Source organism: Amphiprion ocellaris, chromosome 17 (assembly GCF_022539595.1).
Source record: "Amphiprion ocellaris isolate individual 3 ecotype Okinawa chromosome 17, ASM2253959v1, whole genome shotgun sequence".
Lineage (NCBI taxonomy): Eukaryota > Metazoa > Chordata > Actinopteri > Pomacentridae > Amphiprion > Amphiprion ocellaris.
In genome coordinates this window covers 8,754,266-8,773,385 of record NC_072782.1, presented here as the reverse complement: position 1 = coordinate 8,773,385, position 19,120 = coordinate 8,754,266, and the positions used below count along the sequence as shown (strand labels likewise).

The 19,120-nt window shown below is 38.8% G+C and overlaps 1 protein-coding gene and 1 non-coding gene across 2 annotated transcripts; both read right to left on the bottom strand.

The window, feature by feature from the left end:
• Positions 1–5,801: 5,801 nt before the first annotated feature.
• ddx54 (DEAD (Asp-Glu-Ala-Asp) box polypeptide 54) lies at positions 5,802–18,360 on the bottom strand. Its single transcript, XM_023284833.3, has 20 exons — positions 18,078–18,360; positions 16,705–16,831; positions 16,545–16,615; positions 16,271–16,459; positions 16,122–16,171; positions 15,963–16,004; positions 15,772–15,867; positions 15,548–15,669; positions 14,958–15,019; positions 14,389–14,520; positions 14,060–14,270; positions 13,830–13,961; positions 13,501–13,722; positions 13,324–13,397; positions 13,017–13,226; positions 8,855–9,003; positions 8,645–8,758; positions 8,429–8,539; positions 8,225–8,319; positions 5,802–6,366 (listed from the first exon to the last, which is right to left on the bottom strand). Exons 1-20 carry the CDS (start codon positions 18,195–18,197, stop codon positions 6,110–6,112), a joined length of 2,586 nt encoding a protein of 861 aa, XP_023140601.2. The 5' UTR covers positions 18,198–18,360; the 3' UTR covers positions 5,802–6,109.
• Positions 17,886–17,957, bottom strand: trnac-gca (transfer RNA cysteine (anticodon GCA)). Its single transcript has one exon. It is a non-coding gene; the product is annotated as a tRNA-Cys (tRNA).
• Positions 18,361–19,120: the final 760 nt, after the last annotated feature.

Sequence of the window (19,120 nt, the reverse complement as noted above, 5' to 3'; positions counted from 1 at the left end):
TTTTAAAAAAGATCAAAATACAGTCTAAATAAAATAAAATAAAATAAATAAAACATATAAAAACCAACCTATGTGCACTGGCATATATCTTTGTAGTATTTATTTGATAGACACCTTTATTAGATCCATGTATTGCTTTGTTAAATTAAATTTAACAGAAGTATTAACAAATACATGGATGTTTTGTCAGATTTTCAACTTAACCCAGCAGCTGTACATTTCTGGGATGTAAACACTGATTTCTTCTCGTTTTTGGTGGATGATTTTCCAAAGTCAACCAGATCTTTATTGTTGTTGATTTTCTATCCTCTCTCCATAGGTTTCAGTTAACTGTTAAGTTTTTATTGGTGAAAATCAACTTGCTGAGGCTTGAAATGTTAGTGTTGTTGCTGCAAGCTGAGGCTGTTTCCTTGTTAGTTCAAAAGCCACGTTGTTATGAAATCAATGTTTAAAGACGCGTACGGACAGTTGATAAAGGTAATAAATATTCTAGGTGTTGCTTTGATGAAAAGGGCAGCTACATGTAAAAACTCTGGTGTCTCAAGTTCCTTTTTAGCACCTACAAGGAAATTGACTGGCAAAATACAGAATCAATTGTAATGTAAAGTTGACACAGTTTTGTAATTCTGCTATAGTTCCCTTCTAATAAAACTTTTAAACTCTAAAGCAGCATGTCTGTTAAATATTTCAGCTTTAGGCCTGTCACATGTCTAACTATGCATACATGTACGTAACAACTGTACAGCATCCGCCTCCCACTGTTATGAGAGCAGCAGTATTCTGATGCTCAGGCTCTTTGTCATATCTTAAGTGGATGCTGTGTCAGTCCTGGGAACCCTAAACCGAGATAAAGCTGCCGTTCCTGATGACTGGAGAGCTGCGGCTGCACTAGAGGCTGCCAGGACATCAGATAGACTCAGCGGAGGGGTGAGGGATGTTTTCACAGAGGACGGGATGTGAAGTAAAGGCAGGCTGTGGTCAGTATCTCTGCATGAGGACTAACTGATGTCAGAGGCAGCATATTCTCCTTCAGCCCGGCCTGTGCCGCTCCCGCATAGTTTGGGGACAGACAGTACAAGAGTCAATATATAATTGCGGGACTTCTTGTGACATAGTTGACAGGTATCATAGTTTTTCATATTTTAGCTGTTTTCAGGCCTAAAATCAACATGGCCACCTATAACCAAACACCACATGCATTTTTACAGAAAGATTCTTCTAAATATTATATATACAATTGAGAAAAATGAAATTGAAAGTTATTTATAAAGATATTGTAGTAAAGCTGTTGACATGCCATAAATCCACACTTGACTCACACACTACTTTATATTAAATAACTCAGAAAGCCTTGGAGTCTGGCCAGTCTTTTCTTCAGGAGGAAATGACATCATGTGGAGCAGGTCATGTGATCTGGAATTAACACACTTCCTTGAGAGGTGTTTTTGTAGAAAGTGATTTCTCATAGATACAATTTGTTATTTTCCATATATTGCCAAAAAAGAAAAATCTGTTATGATTATCTCAACTTAATAAAAAGAACACAAAGCGATTTTTGAATAAGCTCATTTTACTATCGTTTAGCTAATTAGGTGGTTGTTATTAAATTGGGATGGTTATTTAGTTGACATTTTAGTGATATCCAGTCATTTTTATTAATAAGTGATTGTTTCCATAATAAATCATTATGGAATTTGTAAAGACATGACCATAATGAGCATAAAAACATTAGTTTTTTTCCTATGCTTTTAATAAAAATGTATGCAAGATATATCCCATCGACATCAAAAGTCCCTCAATTATATATTAACCCACGAGTTTTAGGTCTGAATGTTACTCTCCACAATTTTTTCTTTATTTTTTTACTCAATATAGGCCAGAATTTGTGTGTATTTCAACTGCCACCTCTTTCGTAAACGGAGAAGTTGGTTCCTGATTATGAATTGCTGTTGATTAGACAAGTTCACACTTTTGTTTTGATAAAGTCAAGTGTGTCTTGTCCTGTTTACCTGCTCTTCTTTCACATTTTTCCAAAAATGTAATTAATCCGTGCTTGATTTGTAAACAGTGTGCTGCTGAAATGTCATAATCAAGTTTGCCCTGTAGCACTATATAAATAATTATATTCTAATTAGAAGTCTTAGCACCATGGACAGACAAAATTAGTGAATAAGCTTCATATAATAATTTAACATAAAAATACTTAAAATTTTCTGAAGTTTTTTTTTTGCCTTTTTGGGCTTTTTTTTTTTTAATTGATAGGTCCAGATGAGAAAGACAAGAAAGGAGGGAGAAGAGTGGGGGGATGACATGCAGCAAAGGGCCGCGAGCGTGAATCGAACCCCGGCCGCCCAAAAAATACTTAAAATTTTCTTACTTTTAAGTATGTTTTTTCATGTGAGCAAGTGAATAGCTCCTCGCAGTGTGCTCACATTAAACAAGATGAATTCCACAAGATTTGTAAACCCATACTGTGCATGCAGATGTCATTATGTCAGAAAATACTATGAATAATATGTAATGTAAAGCTACTTTAAAAGCTATATATGCACAACATTTGTGGATAAATTCCTATACTGTGATCATATTGGAATGTGTCATACCTGGGTTAACATGGTGTAAACCAAGAAAACAATAAATATTTTAAAAACATTATTCTAAATTCAAGTAAATGAATGCATAATATTTAAAAAATGTGTATTTTTATAAAATTGTTGCATGATTTCACTGCAAACTACACCACGCATTGATCTGCACATGGGCTAAATTTTTTTGCATTTGATCGTTTTTTTTTTTGTGTAACTTACATTGTATATATTGCTCAAGTTTTTATAATATACAAATAGTTTTGCTACTTCAAGGGCTTCATAATTATTAAAGTCAAAAGTACCGTAAACAAATTATAAGTGTCCGGATTTTTAAAATGATTACAATGAATATGGATGCATTGTGTTAAACTACACCACAGAGTAAGAGAGTAGCTGGTGTGTTTTTATGAATGGTGGTTATTTGGAATATTTGGAGTCCACGGTTGTGAAATATGACAGTGCTCTGGTGTGTTTCCAGTGACAATCTCCATGGCGACACGGGCGAGTTTGGGCCAAATACGTGACCCACCTACCACTCATTTAATTCCATCTTTAGCCACATTCACACAGACGACTGGAAGCCACAAGTCTTCCCAGACGAGCCATGAATAACTTATGATAGCTTGTACGCATATCATCAAAAAACAGCTCCAACTGTAACCACATCCAGATGGGCTCAGCAACCTGTCTCTGCCTCACTTTCATTGGCTCTTTCCTCCACAGGCTGCTGTGCATGTGGTCATGTTTTGCACCTTCCAGGCAGCTGAAGAAATGACAGAATTTTCCTTTGCCAGATGATTGACTGTTGTATCTTCTGCAGGAAATAAATTACATGATCATTTGAAATGTGGCCAGAAAAAAAAAAACACTAAAATGTGATGCTTCTCAGATGTGAGAGACCCAATGCATTACCGATGACAGAAAACTCAGGGTTTTATGATGTTGATGAAAATTAGTCTGGAGGTTGTTACTTTTTTATTTATTTATTTATTTTACGATTTACATCTAAACGGAAACTTAGAATATTTTAGAAACAATCAAGCCTTGATATGACAAAGACTACCTAAAAAACATTATTAAATATTAGTAAAGTGATTACAGATGTCAAAAGACTTCAAATTAGTTACACACTGACATCAGTCTAAACATCAGTTGTTAGCAGTGAAATTAATCAGTAAATGTACTTACTTGAATCAGAGTACCACTAAAAATCATGGTACAAGATTTCTCAATGTATTGTGCCAAACATTGTCTTAGATTCTAATACTACAGATAAATGGATGCATGTTGTAATAGTGTAAAACAATAATTTACACCTAACTCATTGTGTAGGTTTTGTATAGCTGTGTGTAAGTTTCCAAACTGAATCTGCACAGCGTACTAATAGGCTATTTTTTGACAAATTGAGATTGTATCTCATAATGTAAATGAGCCATATAATCTCAGTTTTCCCCTTTGATCTTCTATTTCCTTCCTTTCCTCTATCGCCATAAATCTAAGTGACCTACCAAAGTGGTAGTAATAAGGGGGAACACAGCCGTCTTTGGACACGATGCAATACGCCTGCAGTGCTGTTTTTTCACCTTAAGAGTGCAGCATTGTACCTTTACAAGGTAAAATTACAAGTAGGTATAAAGGTGTGTTTACATTTTACAGAATTATGGACTTCAGCACGTAGAAAATATGATTGTTTTCACCCAGTGTAATGAGTAGCACTGTTATTTCCACATCCTGAGGGATTTGGATATAAGAAATGGATGGATGGATGGATGGATGGATGGATGGATGGATGGATTTTTCTACTGACATTTCCCAATTTCTCCGCCAAGGAACACAGTGGAGTTATGTGACGATCAGTATACATTTGTCTGTTAGCAACATTACTCAAAAACAGAATTAACAGATTTGGATGAAATTTTCAAGGAAGGTCAGAAAAGACACATTGGCAGTGATGCGGCTTACAGTCCGGATCCGCGGCTTTGTTAAGGATTTGCATATCATTGCGAGATAGCAGCACGGCGTCACTGTACTACATCAGCTTCCTGACGATCACGATTGTGATCCTACTACAAATCGACCGTTGCGGACTTATCAGGACTTGTATGTCGGAAATGATACAATGACTGAGCAGCTTGGCAGAGTACTGCGCTCTCCAAGTGCTTTTTTTGTTTCCTCAATGTTTGCACTTTCCCTTTTGCTGCTGTAACAAAGAAAATCTCCCACTGTGGAATTGCTATGTCGTATCGACACACTGAACAACTGGGACCATGAATCACAAACCAGTACCTTATTTTTCACCCAAGATCACAAACAGTAATCAACGCAGACCAACCCCAACACCAGCAGGAAGAAACACCATAACAAAGATGAAGATCTACGACAAGGAACATCAGATCGACAGAATCAGCCAGAAGCTGCTTTGATGATATCATCCTGCTTATGACAGCAATATTGTGATCCCATGTGTAAATTGACTTTCAAAAGTCTTCAGAATTTTTCTGTAGAAATAAGATTTCTGTTTTTTAAACACAGCAACAACAAAAAAAAGTAAGAAAGCACAAATGACTGCAGTTCAAAGAATAAATGGACCTGGACCAGGATTGTCTGGTGCAATACAGTGTACGCATACGTACTATTTAGTGTAGCACAGACCCCATCTGATCAACATTTAACCTGATAAAGCACAAATGACACAGCTTAAAGAATGAAAATGTGTATTTTGGAAACTGGATAGCTTCACACTCACCATAAAGAGACACTTCAGCATCTCCGCTCTGCTGTCACAACAATTGGGCCTTCTAGCACACCACATTACTACACATTATTTTGTCTGGGAGCTTTGTCAAATCTAAAAGAACTATCAAGCAGTCATCTTGAAAGATGTGGACATTCAACAGGCAGGAGGTGACTACGAGAAAGATGCCATTGATTGAATAAAGTTTAAGCAAATAAGTATGGATAAAGTATTTTGTAAACTTGAAACATAGCAGGGACTAAAACCAAGGATGTGTCAAAATTATTATCCTAAAGTTTCACTATTCTGTATTCTATTTCTTATTAAGTCTCACAACTATGTACAAAGTATGCGTATTTGCTTTTGTCCTGATTATTTTTGAAAATTAGGGACAACTGTGCCCTTTACCTTGTAAAATTATTAGTTATGCATCAGTTAATAAATGCACAATTAACTGCAAAGGAAGACAGAACACAGAATATCGTCTCATTCACATCTGTATTTTGCTTTCTGTTAACTCGAATAGACATATTTTAGTACTCAAAAAGACTCCGATTAAACTGTCAAGAAGAAAACCCTGTTCAGTGGGCCATCCTTTACCTACTCTGCAAAAAATGTAGAGTTTAGTCGGCAATCATGAGAAAAGATGAAGTTCCTCTTAGCAGTCCAGATATGCTTTCCATAACTCACCTTCTCCTTTAATCCACAATGACACGAGGCACCATGAAAATCTGAACAACACTCATCCTCCAGTTCCACACGGTGCCTTCAGCCCTCTGTGTCCTCCTCACAGTCTCTTCTTCATCTTGCCCTTCTTCTGGCCACCTCGTCCGAATCCTGACTTTTTAACTTCTCCCAGCCACTGCCTGTTCTTATTGCGGAGCTTCTTCAGCCCTCCACTCTGCAGGAACTGGTGCTTCTGGTTTTTCTTGCGCTGCGTCAGGATCTGGTGGCTCGTCTTCAGCTCTGAGCGTATTCTGCGGCCACCAGGTGTCTCCTGTGGTGCTGCAGGACGTCCACCACGACCGCGACCACGACCTCGACCTGAGAGAGGGAGGACACAGACAGTGAGATTGGAGGTTCAGCAGCTATAAAAGGTAAACTTGCAATATAAACAGTGACTTTATTATCATTAATTTACAATATCATTGGAAATTAAATTAATAATCATTTCGAGACATACACTTTCTCACTGAGAGTTCTAGAAATTCATAAAGAAATGATCTGGGGCATGAAATGGCCTGTAAAACAAAAACTTGTTTTTGTCTTAACCACAAAAAGAGAGTCAGAAGGCTAGTTTTTCAACCTTTTGGTTCCCTCTTTGTGCTAAATGAAACAGCTTTTAGTTGTAGCCATATATTTAATGCACAGATAAAGGTCATTCTATCTCAGATTATTACATTTTTAGAACAGTTTCTGCCTGACCATCAATGATTGACCTGAAATTTGTTATACAGAATATAGACAGATAGACAGACAGACAGACAGATAGATCACATATAAAAACACACTTAAGTCACTAGTGCTGGGCGATATGGAAAAAATCATATATTACGATATGGATTATTTTATATCACGATAACGATATATATCACGATATACCACAATAAAGTATGTTTTCAGTTATTCTCTGAAAAGTTTGACAAAAATTTAATTGCTTACTTTTCTCCATGAAACTTCAACCTGTTGCTAGGGCTGGATCTGAATATTCGGTCCCGATGGTGGTATGCAGATCTTAATTTTGAGATCCAAATATTCGACCCCCCACCCCACCCCCACCCCCACCCCCACCCCCCTCGGGCGTTACGAACCGAGCCGAAAAGTCGGCTCTTTCCTCCGTTAGCTCACCGCCTCTGATCTCACGGACCGAACCGAACAGTGTCTTATTTCATTTTGTTCAGGGTGGTTATTGCAGTGGGAATAAAGGATTTTTATACATGTTTTCATAGGCCAGTAGGACTTTGTAATGTCTGTCTGATGGAAGTAACTGGAAGAAGTGATGAAGGAGGTCAGAGGGGTCCTGATTAACAATACAGCAGAGTTTTGTTTTGTGTTTAGTGGAGAGGGAGCTGTACCAGGATGGAATGTTGAATGTGAGGTTGGATTCAATGAGTGAGGTGTAAACCAGGGTTAAAATGCCCCTGCTGAGATTAAAAGTCCTCAGCTTCCTCAGCAGGTGGAGGCGCTGATGTGCTTTTTTTGTACACTAAATCAGCATGCTTCGCAAACAACATTTCACATTAAAATATTTACTAATGGTTCTAAAATGAAACATATAGAATGGTGTTCTATATGTTTTGCTTGGTATTGCTGTGACACGCAACTACAGATGTTTCAGAAAATATCAATTCTGCATTATTAATTTTTTGTTAACGTCTTCTGAAAGATGTGTTGTCATGACAACATTTTTTTTTCATATTTCAACTCACCCATGACCAGAATCTATTTTACCTACTTGTTCAGTGTGGTAGATTTTGAATCAGTGGCATGATGAAAAATAACAGTGAAAATTTCAGGCTTTTATTTTTAATAGTTCTTGAAATACTGTTATAAAAACATGGCCTAAAACTTCAATGTGTGAAAAAAACACACCATTGGCATCGTTTTCAAAATCAAAAAAACTACTTGACATATCAAACACATAATCTAAAAATCCAGATACCACTCTATGTATCTGTTTAAAAAAATGTTTCAAGCAAATATAAGACACAGAAAGTCCCTGATGATTTGAGATGGAATGACTCAATCACTCATTTCTTATAAAATTCTGCTTTAAAAATGTGAAACCTCTGAATAAACAATGCTTAAAAACTGGATATTTAAAGATCAGCTTTTCTAGATTCATTATGTATAAGTGAGAAATTTTCCAGGTTTAACTGTTACAGTTTGACTGTTGTCCTACCTCCTCCTGGCCTCCTTCCTCCTCCTCCTCCTATTTCACCATCTGATCCAGATCCTCCATCGTCGATCTTGTATTTTTTCTTCCACTCCTCATAACTGGCATGCCGTTAAGCGATACAACATCACAACAATACAGCTAAATGTTGTCCGAGTGAGAGACAACAGTAGTAAACAGGCAAACCGAGCATTTTTGTTGGAAGGATACAAGTTCTTCCTGTTCTTGTTGTTACTGATGACCTGACCGCCGTCTGTTCTGATCTTCTTCTTCTGGTCCTCTTTTCCTGTGTCTCTCACGAAACGCTTCCTCTTACGGTCCCTGAAGATGATAAAAAGATGCTATGTTACGGTAAGAAATTGTTAAATCAGCAACATCTGGAGTCAGAAGGAGGAATAAGGTGGAGGAGTGAATTGAAATTTTCACCATTTCATTATTTTTTTGTGCTGGTTAAACTGGTCATCCTGGTCTCCCATGAGGTCGAGGACAGCTGAGGAGGCCTGCTGTTCAAAAGCACTGCCCTCTCCACCGAGACTCAGCCTGACGACACACACAACATGACATCACCGGTTAAAACACACTTTCACTTCATAGCTTGGAGTCATGTTATTTTAGTTGCAGTGTTTTATGCCTCACCCTCTCTCAGAGTTGAAGTCTTTAGGTCTGTAAGGGATGTAATGCTCGTCATCTTTGCCTGTTTGCCTGCTTCTCTTGTTCTTTGGACGTCCTTCTCCGTCTTCCATTGGACCTCTTCGTTTACCGCCCACCACCTCAGAGAACACCCCCTGGTGGACACATTCAGGATTACATGTCAAAAACATACTAATGCTGTATATGAAATGAAAGATTTTTACAATAGTTCAAAGTGCATCACAGATGACAACGATTACAAATTAAAAAGGAATAGATAAAAAAAGAAACTACAAAACATTAAAATAAAACAATAAAAGACTGCAGTGAGGTTAAAAGACAAAGCTGAAAGACAAAAAATATTACTAAAAAGATAAGATTGAAAACATAACAACTAGATTCAAAACTTGATAAAACAAGATTTAAAAGACGTAGAAACAGAACAAAGTAGACTAAAATTCAGCAACATAGAAACAATAAAATAAAAGAATAAAAGAAATGTCTATGAACTATATTTAATCCAAAGCTAGGGTGAAAGGGTAGGTTTTAAGTTCCGGCTGCTCGCTGGTCCTCCAGTAGATTGCATAAATGCTAAAAGCTGCCACACCAAAGGTTTTAGTCCTGTGTTGAAACAATTAACAGACTGTACCAGTGGACCTGATGAACCGTAAAACTCTTCCTTATTCATGTGTGTCCAAACTTCTTACAGTTTAAAAATATGTCATTTGGTTTGATGGCATTCATATACATATATAAACTAACAAAAAAAGTAGAAAATCTCTAATGTATAATTTAATGTTTAAGAGTTATTATGGAAATATGATTATCTGAACAATAATACAACATTTTGAGAAATAAATTTATTTGCTTTCTGGCCAAGAAGTAGCTTAGAAGATCAATCTCTCATGTCCTTCTGGTAAATATACAGCCACAAGCAGTGGCTGGTTGGTGACCGCCAACATCCTTAAGGTTCCCTGACTGGTTCCATGATGCTCAGAGCCAAGGAACAGGATGTGTCCAAAACCACTTGGTCACCCACTCACCCGTTATAATTAAATAGTTCACCTTAAATAGGCTGGAAACCTCCCCTGCTATTTTAAAGAGCAGAACATGCAGCGAGTTTCTTTGATGAACAATAACCAGATTGCTTAAAAAAACTGCTTTCTGCTGTCATTACAGCACAGACTGCTCTGGGCAAAATCAACAATAATTTATTGCTTGCAGTTGACACAGGACTGCTCTCCGTTTTAATTCTCCCTGACCTCAGCTCAGCCTTTAATACAGCAGAGGACAACGGTGATGTGGCTCTGGTTCATGACTGGTTCATCTCCTATCTGTCAAATAAATCCTTCTCAGTCAGCTTAGAGATTCCTCATCTTCTTGTGCTCCTTTCTTCAATAGGGTCCCCCAGGGGTCTATTATGGGTCCCTTCCTTTGCTCTATACACGTTACCCCTGGGGTGCTATCACGCAGAGACGCCCAATTGTACTGATGTCTTTTATATTATGTCCTGCTTTGGTGAAACGAAAGATTGGATATGCAAGAATTTCCTGCAGCTGAATGACCAACCATCTCCTCTCTTCTCTGGGTTCCTTATCAAGTCACATTCATGAAGAGGCCACCAGCCTAGATGTCAATTTTTGACGCAGAGTTGTTGTTTGATGTTTAAGTGACCAAAGTGATGCAGCCTTGCTTTGCCCAACTAAGACTTCTAACAAAGATCAGACCATTTCTCTTCGCTGCAATGGTCATCCAAGCTTTCATCTCCTCCAGATTTGACTTTTTAAATGCATTTTATTTGGATATGAGCAACCAAAACATTCAAAGACTGCAGTTATCTCGAAATGCTGCTACCAGGCTTTTATAATAATCTGAACTGACCATTATTGGTGACCGCTGAAGTTTTGGAATTGATTTTAAGATCTTAGTGCTTGTTTTTAAATCCTTGAATAGTCAGGCCTCCTCTACGTCTGTGACCTAACTCCCTGTGAGCCTTATTACTGCCTGACACTGCTACAGTTGGGGCCTGCTGGAGAATCTAAAGTCTCAATTTCTCAGGTGACTGAGGTTTTTGCTGTTCAGCCCCTCAGCTGTGGAACTTCTTGTCAGGAGATCTCAGGCAGTAAAATTCAGTTTTTTTATTTAAATATCTCCAAGACACAGCTTTATGACATGGCTTATTCTTAACTATTGGTATTCTCCATCATCTATACACTGCTTAATCCTCTTCAGAGTTGCGGGGTGGCTGGAGTCTATCCCAGCTGATTTAGGATGAAGGCAGGAGACACCCTTGACAGGTCGCCAGTCTATCACAGGGCTACATATAGAGACAAACTAGCACACGCATTCACACGTACGGACAACTTAGAGTTACCAATTGACCTCAGCATGCTTTTGGACTGCAGGCGGAAGACGGCGAACCCAAAGAAAACCCACGCATGCACAGGAAGAACATGCTAACTCCATGCAGATGGGTGCCAGGCCAAGGCCAGGACGGAAATTAGGGATCCTCTAGCTGTGAGGCGACAATGCTAACCACAGAGCCACTGTGCATTTAATGTTTTAAATCTTATTTACTTGCATTGGGTGAAGTCTGGACCAACATCAGGTCAATCCAGACCCAGAACTTGTGTTCTGAACACTTTATGAAGTGTAATATTTTCTATTTTGAAATATATTTTCTAATGATCAAAAAACTGTCAGTTTTATTGCTCCTCTAGAGTATTCACAGTGATTTTGTCCTCAGACGAATGTAGTTTTAATGTGGCTTATTTCACCATCGTTGACATTGTTGTCATGGTGATTTTAACTGCTGTGTGTTGCTGCTGCCGAGGCCATTGTATTAATGATACACTGGAGAATTTGCTATCAGCTCCTAAATCGCAGATCCAGAATGTGTCATTTTCTCCAGTGTGTAATTTCTACAATTAGTGTAAATGTAAGCTCATGTCTCAGTGTGAAACAGACATGGACTGACTGTAACAATGAACTGTCAGTTTAATGCCGGCCCAATCACAAGAGATGTAACGTTTGTGGTGTGATCACGAGGTCAGGGGTCACACTGATGAAACTGACTGCAGCAACACAATTCCATTATTCCCACTTGACTTGAATGGAATTTAAGTATCTTGACAGTCCTGAACTTGAATGTATGTTGCTTAAAAGTGTGTTAATTGAAGTTTTTTTTCTTTACCATTTTTTCTGGATCTCTGATCAAACATTCTCATTTCTCAGAAAGAAAAGTTAAAAGTTAGAGGATGTCTTTCTTATTTATTCTCTCAGAGAGCACACTGCCTCTGTTTGGCACTGAATAACATCTGGGACACTGAGCTGTCACATAAAGATTCATAAGCAAGTAGGGACAGACTCATAAAAAAAAAAATCTTTCCATGCGAGTTTTTTCTCAGAATTGGAAACAAAGAGTGAGGCAGCGCAAGCTATAGAGCTGGCAACTAAAGGATGACAGTAAAGGCAAAAGTAAAAAGACCAAAGACTTTGCTTGCAAGTAAAAAGCTTTTGTGGGTTGAGATGTGTTTTGTTTTTTTCCTACACTGACTTTTATTCTTTCTCAAGTTTTTGCTTTGCTTGTTATTTAAACAATGTTGTTTGACTGCACTGGCACAAATGTAATCTGTTGTGATAGAGAAAGTGATTTCAGGTGTATGCATCGTTACAGTCAAATCAGTGGAACAGATTTTCAAATTTTAAACTTAGGTAAATGTTAATTGCTTGTGTTATTTCAAGCAAACTTTCTGAAAGACGGCAGTGTTTTAGTGTGTCAATTGAGAGGATTTGCTGCATTTCTTTATCCTATCAGAAAGTAAACAGAGTGTCTTGGAGTATTACAAAACATCTGAAAACATACTGTCCATGTGAATATGTGCTACTTTTTCCTCCTTTCTGACCTATTTGGATTAACTGAGAATATGAATGAAAGAGATCCTCTTTGTTCCTACTTTGAATGTCTGTAATGTCCGACAGTGGTAGGTGACATTTCTTTCACCTGAATACAACCGACCAAAAGACACCCCATGTGGGTCATCAAGTGTATTTAAAAGAAAACACAAACAGAATCTCACCAGAGTTTTGGTGTATGTGCCATATTCTCAGTGCACTACCTGGAGAGCTAAACAAACATTCATATATTGAAGGTATCTGAGTGTATTACCTTTAGATCATCTTCCTCCTCGCCTGTGGTTTGTGTGAAGTCACAGTCAGCAGTGGTGGAGCTGCTGACAGGCTGATGCAGCCGGCTTTCTGCAGCCACGTCTTCTCTCTGTTTGCTGAATTTGTCCACTAAACGCGCGTCCTTGGAGCGTTTGGCTCGCATCACCTCACTGGCTGGTGTTTTACTGCTAGAGTTGATTTCAAAGATTGTCTATAAGAAGAAGAAAGTAGATTTTTTTTTAGGTTTCATCACAGTTTAACAGGAAGATACAGCAGCACTATGAGGTACAAGAGACACTCTAACTCACCGATTTGGATTTATAGCCCTTGATGGCATCAACTATTTGAAGACGTTCCATTTCCATTTTCTCCAAACCAGAGCCTGAAACAACATTAGTCAAATGCTGTTATCAACTACTATCTGAGCATCATTACTGCTGTTATTACTTTCAGTATTTTTGGTGTTGATCCTCCTCCGAACTTACCGAGCAATGGATGGACAGCCATGCTGGACAGATCTGTGTTTTTGACCCGTCTGATGGACTCTGGTGAGGGGTTCGGTCTGGATTTGAGGTACTGCTTGTAGGCGTTCTCAGAGACACGATGCAGGTTCTGTAGATCCAGTGAGTTTTCGTAAGTCGTGATCAGATGAGAACTTTCATCATCCAAGATGCTCTGAGGGACACGACCAAACACACCATCTGAATCTGGATGGATAGAAGATGGCAGAGAGTGAAGATCAATGCGGTGAAAAATGAAGTTTATTGGAAACTTAAATAAACAAAAATCCATACAGGCATTCTGCAAAGCTAACCTTGTGTGTGTTCAAGTGTTGCCAGCTGAACAGGCCGTCCCAGGAAGAGGTGCAGGTCATAGACATAAGGCATTTCATCTGGACAAATCATACTGTAGGCTGTTCCACTACGGCCAGCACGTCCCACACGGCCTGATGGAAAAGACAGGTGATGATCAACGTAATATTAACTTATGTCTGCCTGACCTAAGAGCGAACCAGGATATTAACTCTGCTGCTAAACTACTCACCGACTCTGTGCAGGAAGAGTTTGGCCTTGGAGGGGAAGTTGTAGTTGATGACATTGTCCAGCAGAGGGATGTCTATACCACGAGCAGCTACATCGGTCACAAGCAGCACCATGGCTTTCCGGTGCACAAACTTCCCGATGTTGATCTTTCTTGCCGTCTGATCGAGGGCGCTGTAGATGTAGGCACACTCTAAACCTTCTGAGGTCAGCAGCTGGAAATCAAAGAAATTGACTTTAAATCAAAGTTCATGTTTTCAAAAAGTTCAAAACAACTGGATTTATAGTGTGAGAGTACAGACAAAATTGAGTTATCTAGTGTTGTTGTGTTACCTCCTTGAGGTACTCTACGTGGTGTTTGGTGGCAGCAAAGACCACTGTCTGTTCCTGAGGCTTCGCTACGTTCCTCAGGAGGTGCAGCAGCAGCGCCGGCTTGTCATCCACGCGCAGGTGGAAATAGGACAGCTGATGGAAGACACAAGAAACAATTTAAAAAGAGTTGCTCTAAGCATTTCTGGGTAAAAAGAAATGTAAACAGATTCACTACCAATTGTCTTACACTTTACATGAACAGTACAGAGCACCTGAAGGCATCACTAGACACCTAAAGAGTCTGACCCATCAGCAGTTTGAAAATGCACAGTATATGCAGTAATTATCGTGTGGTGATTTATTTTTTTCCAGTTAATAAATAAAACAGATCTCCAAGGTTGCTCACACACATTGCTGCTAGATGTTTTTATAATCAGTTCTTATAAAGCCCATCTTAAATTTGTCATTTTGTATTAGACTTGTCATAATAAGCATTTTCCTCTCATAAAATACGGGTATTTTTATTTACTGATCCAGAATAAATAGTAATTATTGCCAACTTGGTCATGTAGAATAACACATGGACTGACCTTAATTTGGTCACTTAGCTTAGAATCCACATCCAAACGGATCAGTACAGGTTCTGTCAGCCCTGGAAATATAGATTATTTACATAGTTAATGAGGAACTTAAACATCAGGATCAATATTACTGTGACAAGACTTAAACGCATATGCATTTAGATGCTTATGCAATTTAATAGATTCAAAATGAAGATGAGATGTAGAGCAGAAAAGCTCAACTTGCTTTGCCTGGGGGGCACTTTCGTACAATGACAGACAGCTGGGAGTCAGTCAGGAAACAAAGAATACTATTTATCAGATAAAATGAATAACCATTAAAAATGCCCATAGCTCATCTTCATTTGAATGCACTTCCAAATTAACTAACAGCCAACATACATTATTAAACATTTACTAAATAACAAAAAAAAATTGCAGTGTGAATCAACTTATTTATTATTATGAATTAGAAAGCAGACTGCAGGTAAGCTGAGTATCAGTGATGTAGCACAAAACCAATTCAAAAACATCCTCAGTAATAACAGATGCATGTATCCAAAACAGAACTCGCATTAAAATGGATAGTAAGAAAAAAAAAATAAGACTGTTTATCTCACCAGCTCTTGCAAACTCCACCAACAGTTTGGGCAGAGTAGCAGAGAACAGCAGAGTCTGTCTGGTGTCTGGAAGCCTCCGAATGATCTCCTGAAGCTGCTCGGCAAAACCCATTTCAAATAATCTGAGTGGAGAAAAACAGGTGGGAGCTCACACACATGTACAAGCAAATTCAACGTGTGAATTGGAAATATGACACCTTCAAATGCACAAAGCCATTCCTCACCTGTCGGCCTCATCAAACACCACATACTCCACACTGTGCAGCTTCAGATTCATCTCCTTGACAACGTGCATAAGACGACCAGGAGTACCAATGATTCTGAAAAAGGCAGAGACCAGGATTTCAAAACAATACAGGGCATGGAGGGCAAGGAATAAGGCTTTTCAGGGAGCACTACAACAAAATATACTTACATGTCGGGGTTTTCATGAAGAGCAGCAAACTGATCTTCCATTCTGGAAAAGAGAAGAGACATTTACATCGATTCCAGAGGTAAAACACAAACCTTCTGGTGTTAGAGTACAGCAGGAATGAATAAATTGTGTAGCACAAGTCAATTAGGAGTCATGTACCTGTCTCCACCAAGGATCAAAGCAGTCTTGAGGCCAGTAAATTTTCCCAGCTACAATACAGAAGTAAAAAAAAAATTTACATTGAGTGCCAACACTTCTTGACCAAGCCAGACATTCTTTTCTGCACAAACACAACAGATTCAACTCACCTCTCTAGTGAACTTCATGGTCTGTAGGGCCAACTCTCTGGTGGGGGTCAGGATCAGGGCCCTAGCTCCTGTTTGAGCTTGAGGGGCCTTGAGCTTCTCAAACATGGGCACCAGAAAGGCAGCTGTCTTGCCGCTACCAGTTCTGGCCATAGCTACTATGTCCTTTCCATCCAAAATCACTGGGATAGTCTGAAGCGGTGAAGAGAAGGATCATGAATTAAACATGAAAGTGACAAATGTCTGATTACAGGATCCTGAAGGAACACTAGCTTACCTTTCTCTGAATGGGAGTCGGGACTTTGTAACCCTTCTTCATGACGCCTTTATAAACAGGGTAACTGAGACCTGAAATCACACATAATGTAGTCAAAAAATATTTCCTGTGTGTAAACGGAGCACCAGAATTTCTTTCAGCTCATTCTTTCACTACTTACCCATTGACTGAAAGCCTCCAGACTTCTTTTTCTTCTTGTTTTGGGCTCTGACCAGCTCCCTGGTGTCAGGCTCCACATCTGACAAGCAGTCAGATGCAGCAGGGAACCGGGGCAGTTTCCTCCCCAGCTGTGAGACAAATTGGAAAACAGAAATGCAGCTTATTAACAGCATCACAAGAGTTCCATATGAGAGAATCAAAATTAAAATGAAATCTCTATCTCTTAGATACAAAGCACATTTGACCAAAGCAAACACGTGTATTCTTGTAGAGTCTTGACCTCAATATTCAATTTAGTCAAATATTTAGACTTGCTTGGTAAACATGTAACATCAATGTTATTTTTCTACTGGAAAGCACTTTGGTTCATCATCTGTTGTTAAGAATGTGCTACATAAATCCCAGTGACTTGACAAAACTTTATACAGTGTGACAGTCTTCAAAATATTAGAAAATAATTGCTGTTTCTCTGGGAAATTGCTCAGCAAGGTAGAAAGCCACCTACATCTTGATCTCGCACAACAGCCATTACATAAATTCTACCTTCATGAAGGTTGAAGTTTTCATTAAAACTCTTTTCACAAGGTTTCAGGTCATTTTAAAGGCTTCTGTTTAAGGTTCACTGAATTGGATTGGATTGCACAGTACCTGATATTCAGCATAACCTCACTGATACACATGGAGTCAACAATACATTAGAAATGGACATTTGGAAAGCTGGAAGCACAGAATTTTTGTCATTTTTCCTGAACTGTTATATTTTTCTGTAGGTGGTACATGTGGATGTTTACGTGCACAGCAAGAGCAAACAGTATTTGTGTATAGTGTGCATATGCAAGAACTAAGAGACAGGATATTATAGTGCAAAAATTAAGACATGTCTAAGACATTGTGCGAGTATTAAATGTAAATGTGATGAAAGTGTCTATGAATGTGAACGTAAACCCCCCGGTTAACTATTAACATCTCTTTGTGGCAATGAAAAGTGGATTTTTATGAAAGAATAGTTGTTTGTTTTCATTAGACTCTGCAGGTGAAACTTAGTAAGTTGCCACAGTACAAATACATTCCATGTGACTATTTAACAACGGAAGGGAACGAATTCTTACAGATTTGTAGTGCTTATTTATAACTGTCACCAGTAATTGCGGTGTATACTACTGATTAATCAACAGAAAAGTTAGGGGGCATCCGGATTTGAACCGGAGACCTCTTGATCTGCAGTCAAATGCTCTACCACTGAGCTATACCCCCAACTGCTACTAGCAGCACATTGAAAGCATCTCGTCTTACTTTAGTATCACTGCTAGGTGCGATAATTTGTATGCTTTGTGTTAATAATTCAAATTCCCGAGCTAAAATTGTGTTTCTTACCGTGTCATCGTCTTTAATTTCAGCAGCCAGCTCGAAGTCTCCGCTGTCAGAATCAGCCTCCGGCTCTCTGCTGGCGGTGTGTCTCTTCTTCTTCGTCAATTTCTTCTTCCTCTGAGCCATTCTGTGGCTTTAAAGCCCTTTCAATCCGCCGCTGACAACTCTTATATACAAAATCTGAAATAAAACGGGCGCTAAACTAGTTTCCAAAACAGCTCGTGTCTTCTCAGCACACAACAACACGGCGGGCAGACATGTTGGAAACACGTGTGAACTTCTTCTCCTCCTTCGTCTTCTTCCTCTGCGTTGTCTGACTGTTGTCACGCGACTCACAGCTCAACTCTGCCCCCTGCTGCTGTGGAGGCTCAATCAGTAGATTCACAACATAGACTATATAAATCTTTATATACAGTCTATGCTTTTCCTCCATTTTGCCCTCCGTGCAGGCGAGATAATAGTTTCTATTGGCCGCCGTCATACGCCATAGCGCAGGGGTCAAAATTTAACAAATCTTAACTTTGACCCATAAACTGTATATAAAGAAAGTATATATTTATATACAGTCTATGCTTTTCCTCCACTTTGCCCTCCGTGCAGGCGACATAATAGTTTCTATTGGCCGCCGTCATACGTCATAGCGCAGGGGTCAAAATTTAACAAATCTTAACTTTGACCCATAAACTGTATATAAAGGAAGTATATATTTATATACAGTCTATGCTTTGACCACGAGGTCTCTCCGACCTGCACTCTGCTCTGCACAGCGGCACACCGGTGCTGCACGGAGCAAGCAATAGTAATGAATGGGTTTCAAAGCGCAGCGGCGCCGGTGCCGCATCCTCTGTGAAAGCCACTTTACACACTTTGATAAATAATTCTCAGCTGAGTACAACTGAACGCAGAAGCACCAGCGAAATTACTTTGCTTTACATGTCTATACAAGACAGATGACTAATACAAATTAGTTCTGTCATAGGATGATAAAAAAAATATTTAACAATGATTTAATGAATACCTTTGTTCTGATAGGAATAAGATGAACTTAT

What these genes read in the sequence shown, in the direction of transcription:
- ddx54 (XM_023284833.3), bottom strand. Translation starts at nt 18,197, where the DNA reads ATGGCTCAGAGGAAGAAGAAATTGACGAAGAAGAAGAGACACACCGCC. An exon ending in AGCTAAGTGACCAAATTAAG is followed by an intron (nt 14,521 to 14,957) that starts GTCAGTCCATGT and finishes GTCTTCCATCAG; the next exon opens with CTGTCCTATTTCCACCTGCG. An exon ending in AGGGCTATAAATCCAAATCG is followed by an intron (nt 13,227 to 13,323) that starts GTGAGTTAGAGT and finishes TTCTTCTTATAG; the next exon opens with ACAATCTTTGAAATCAACTC.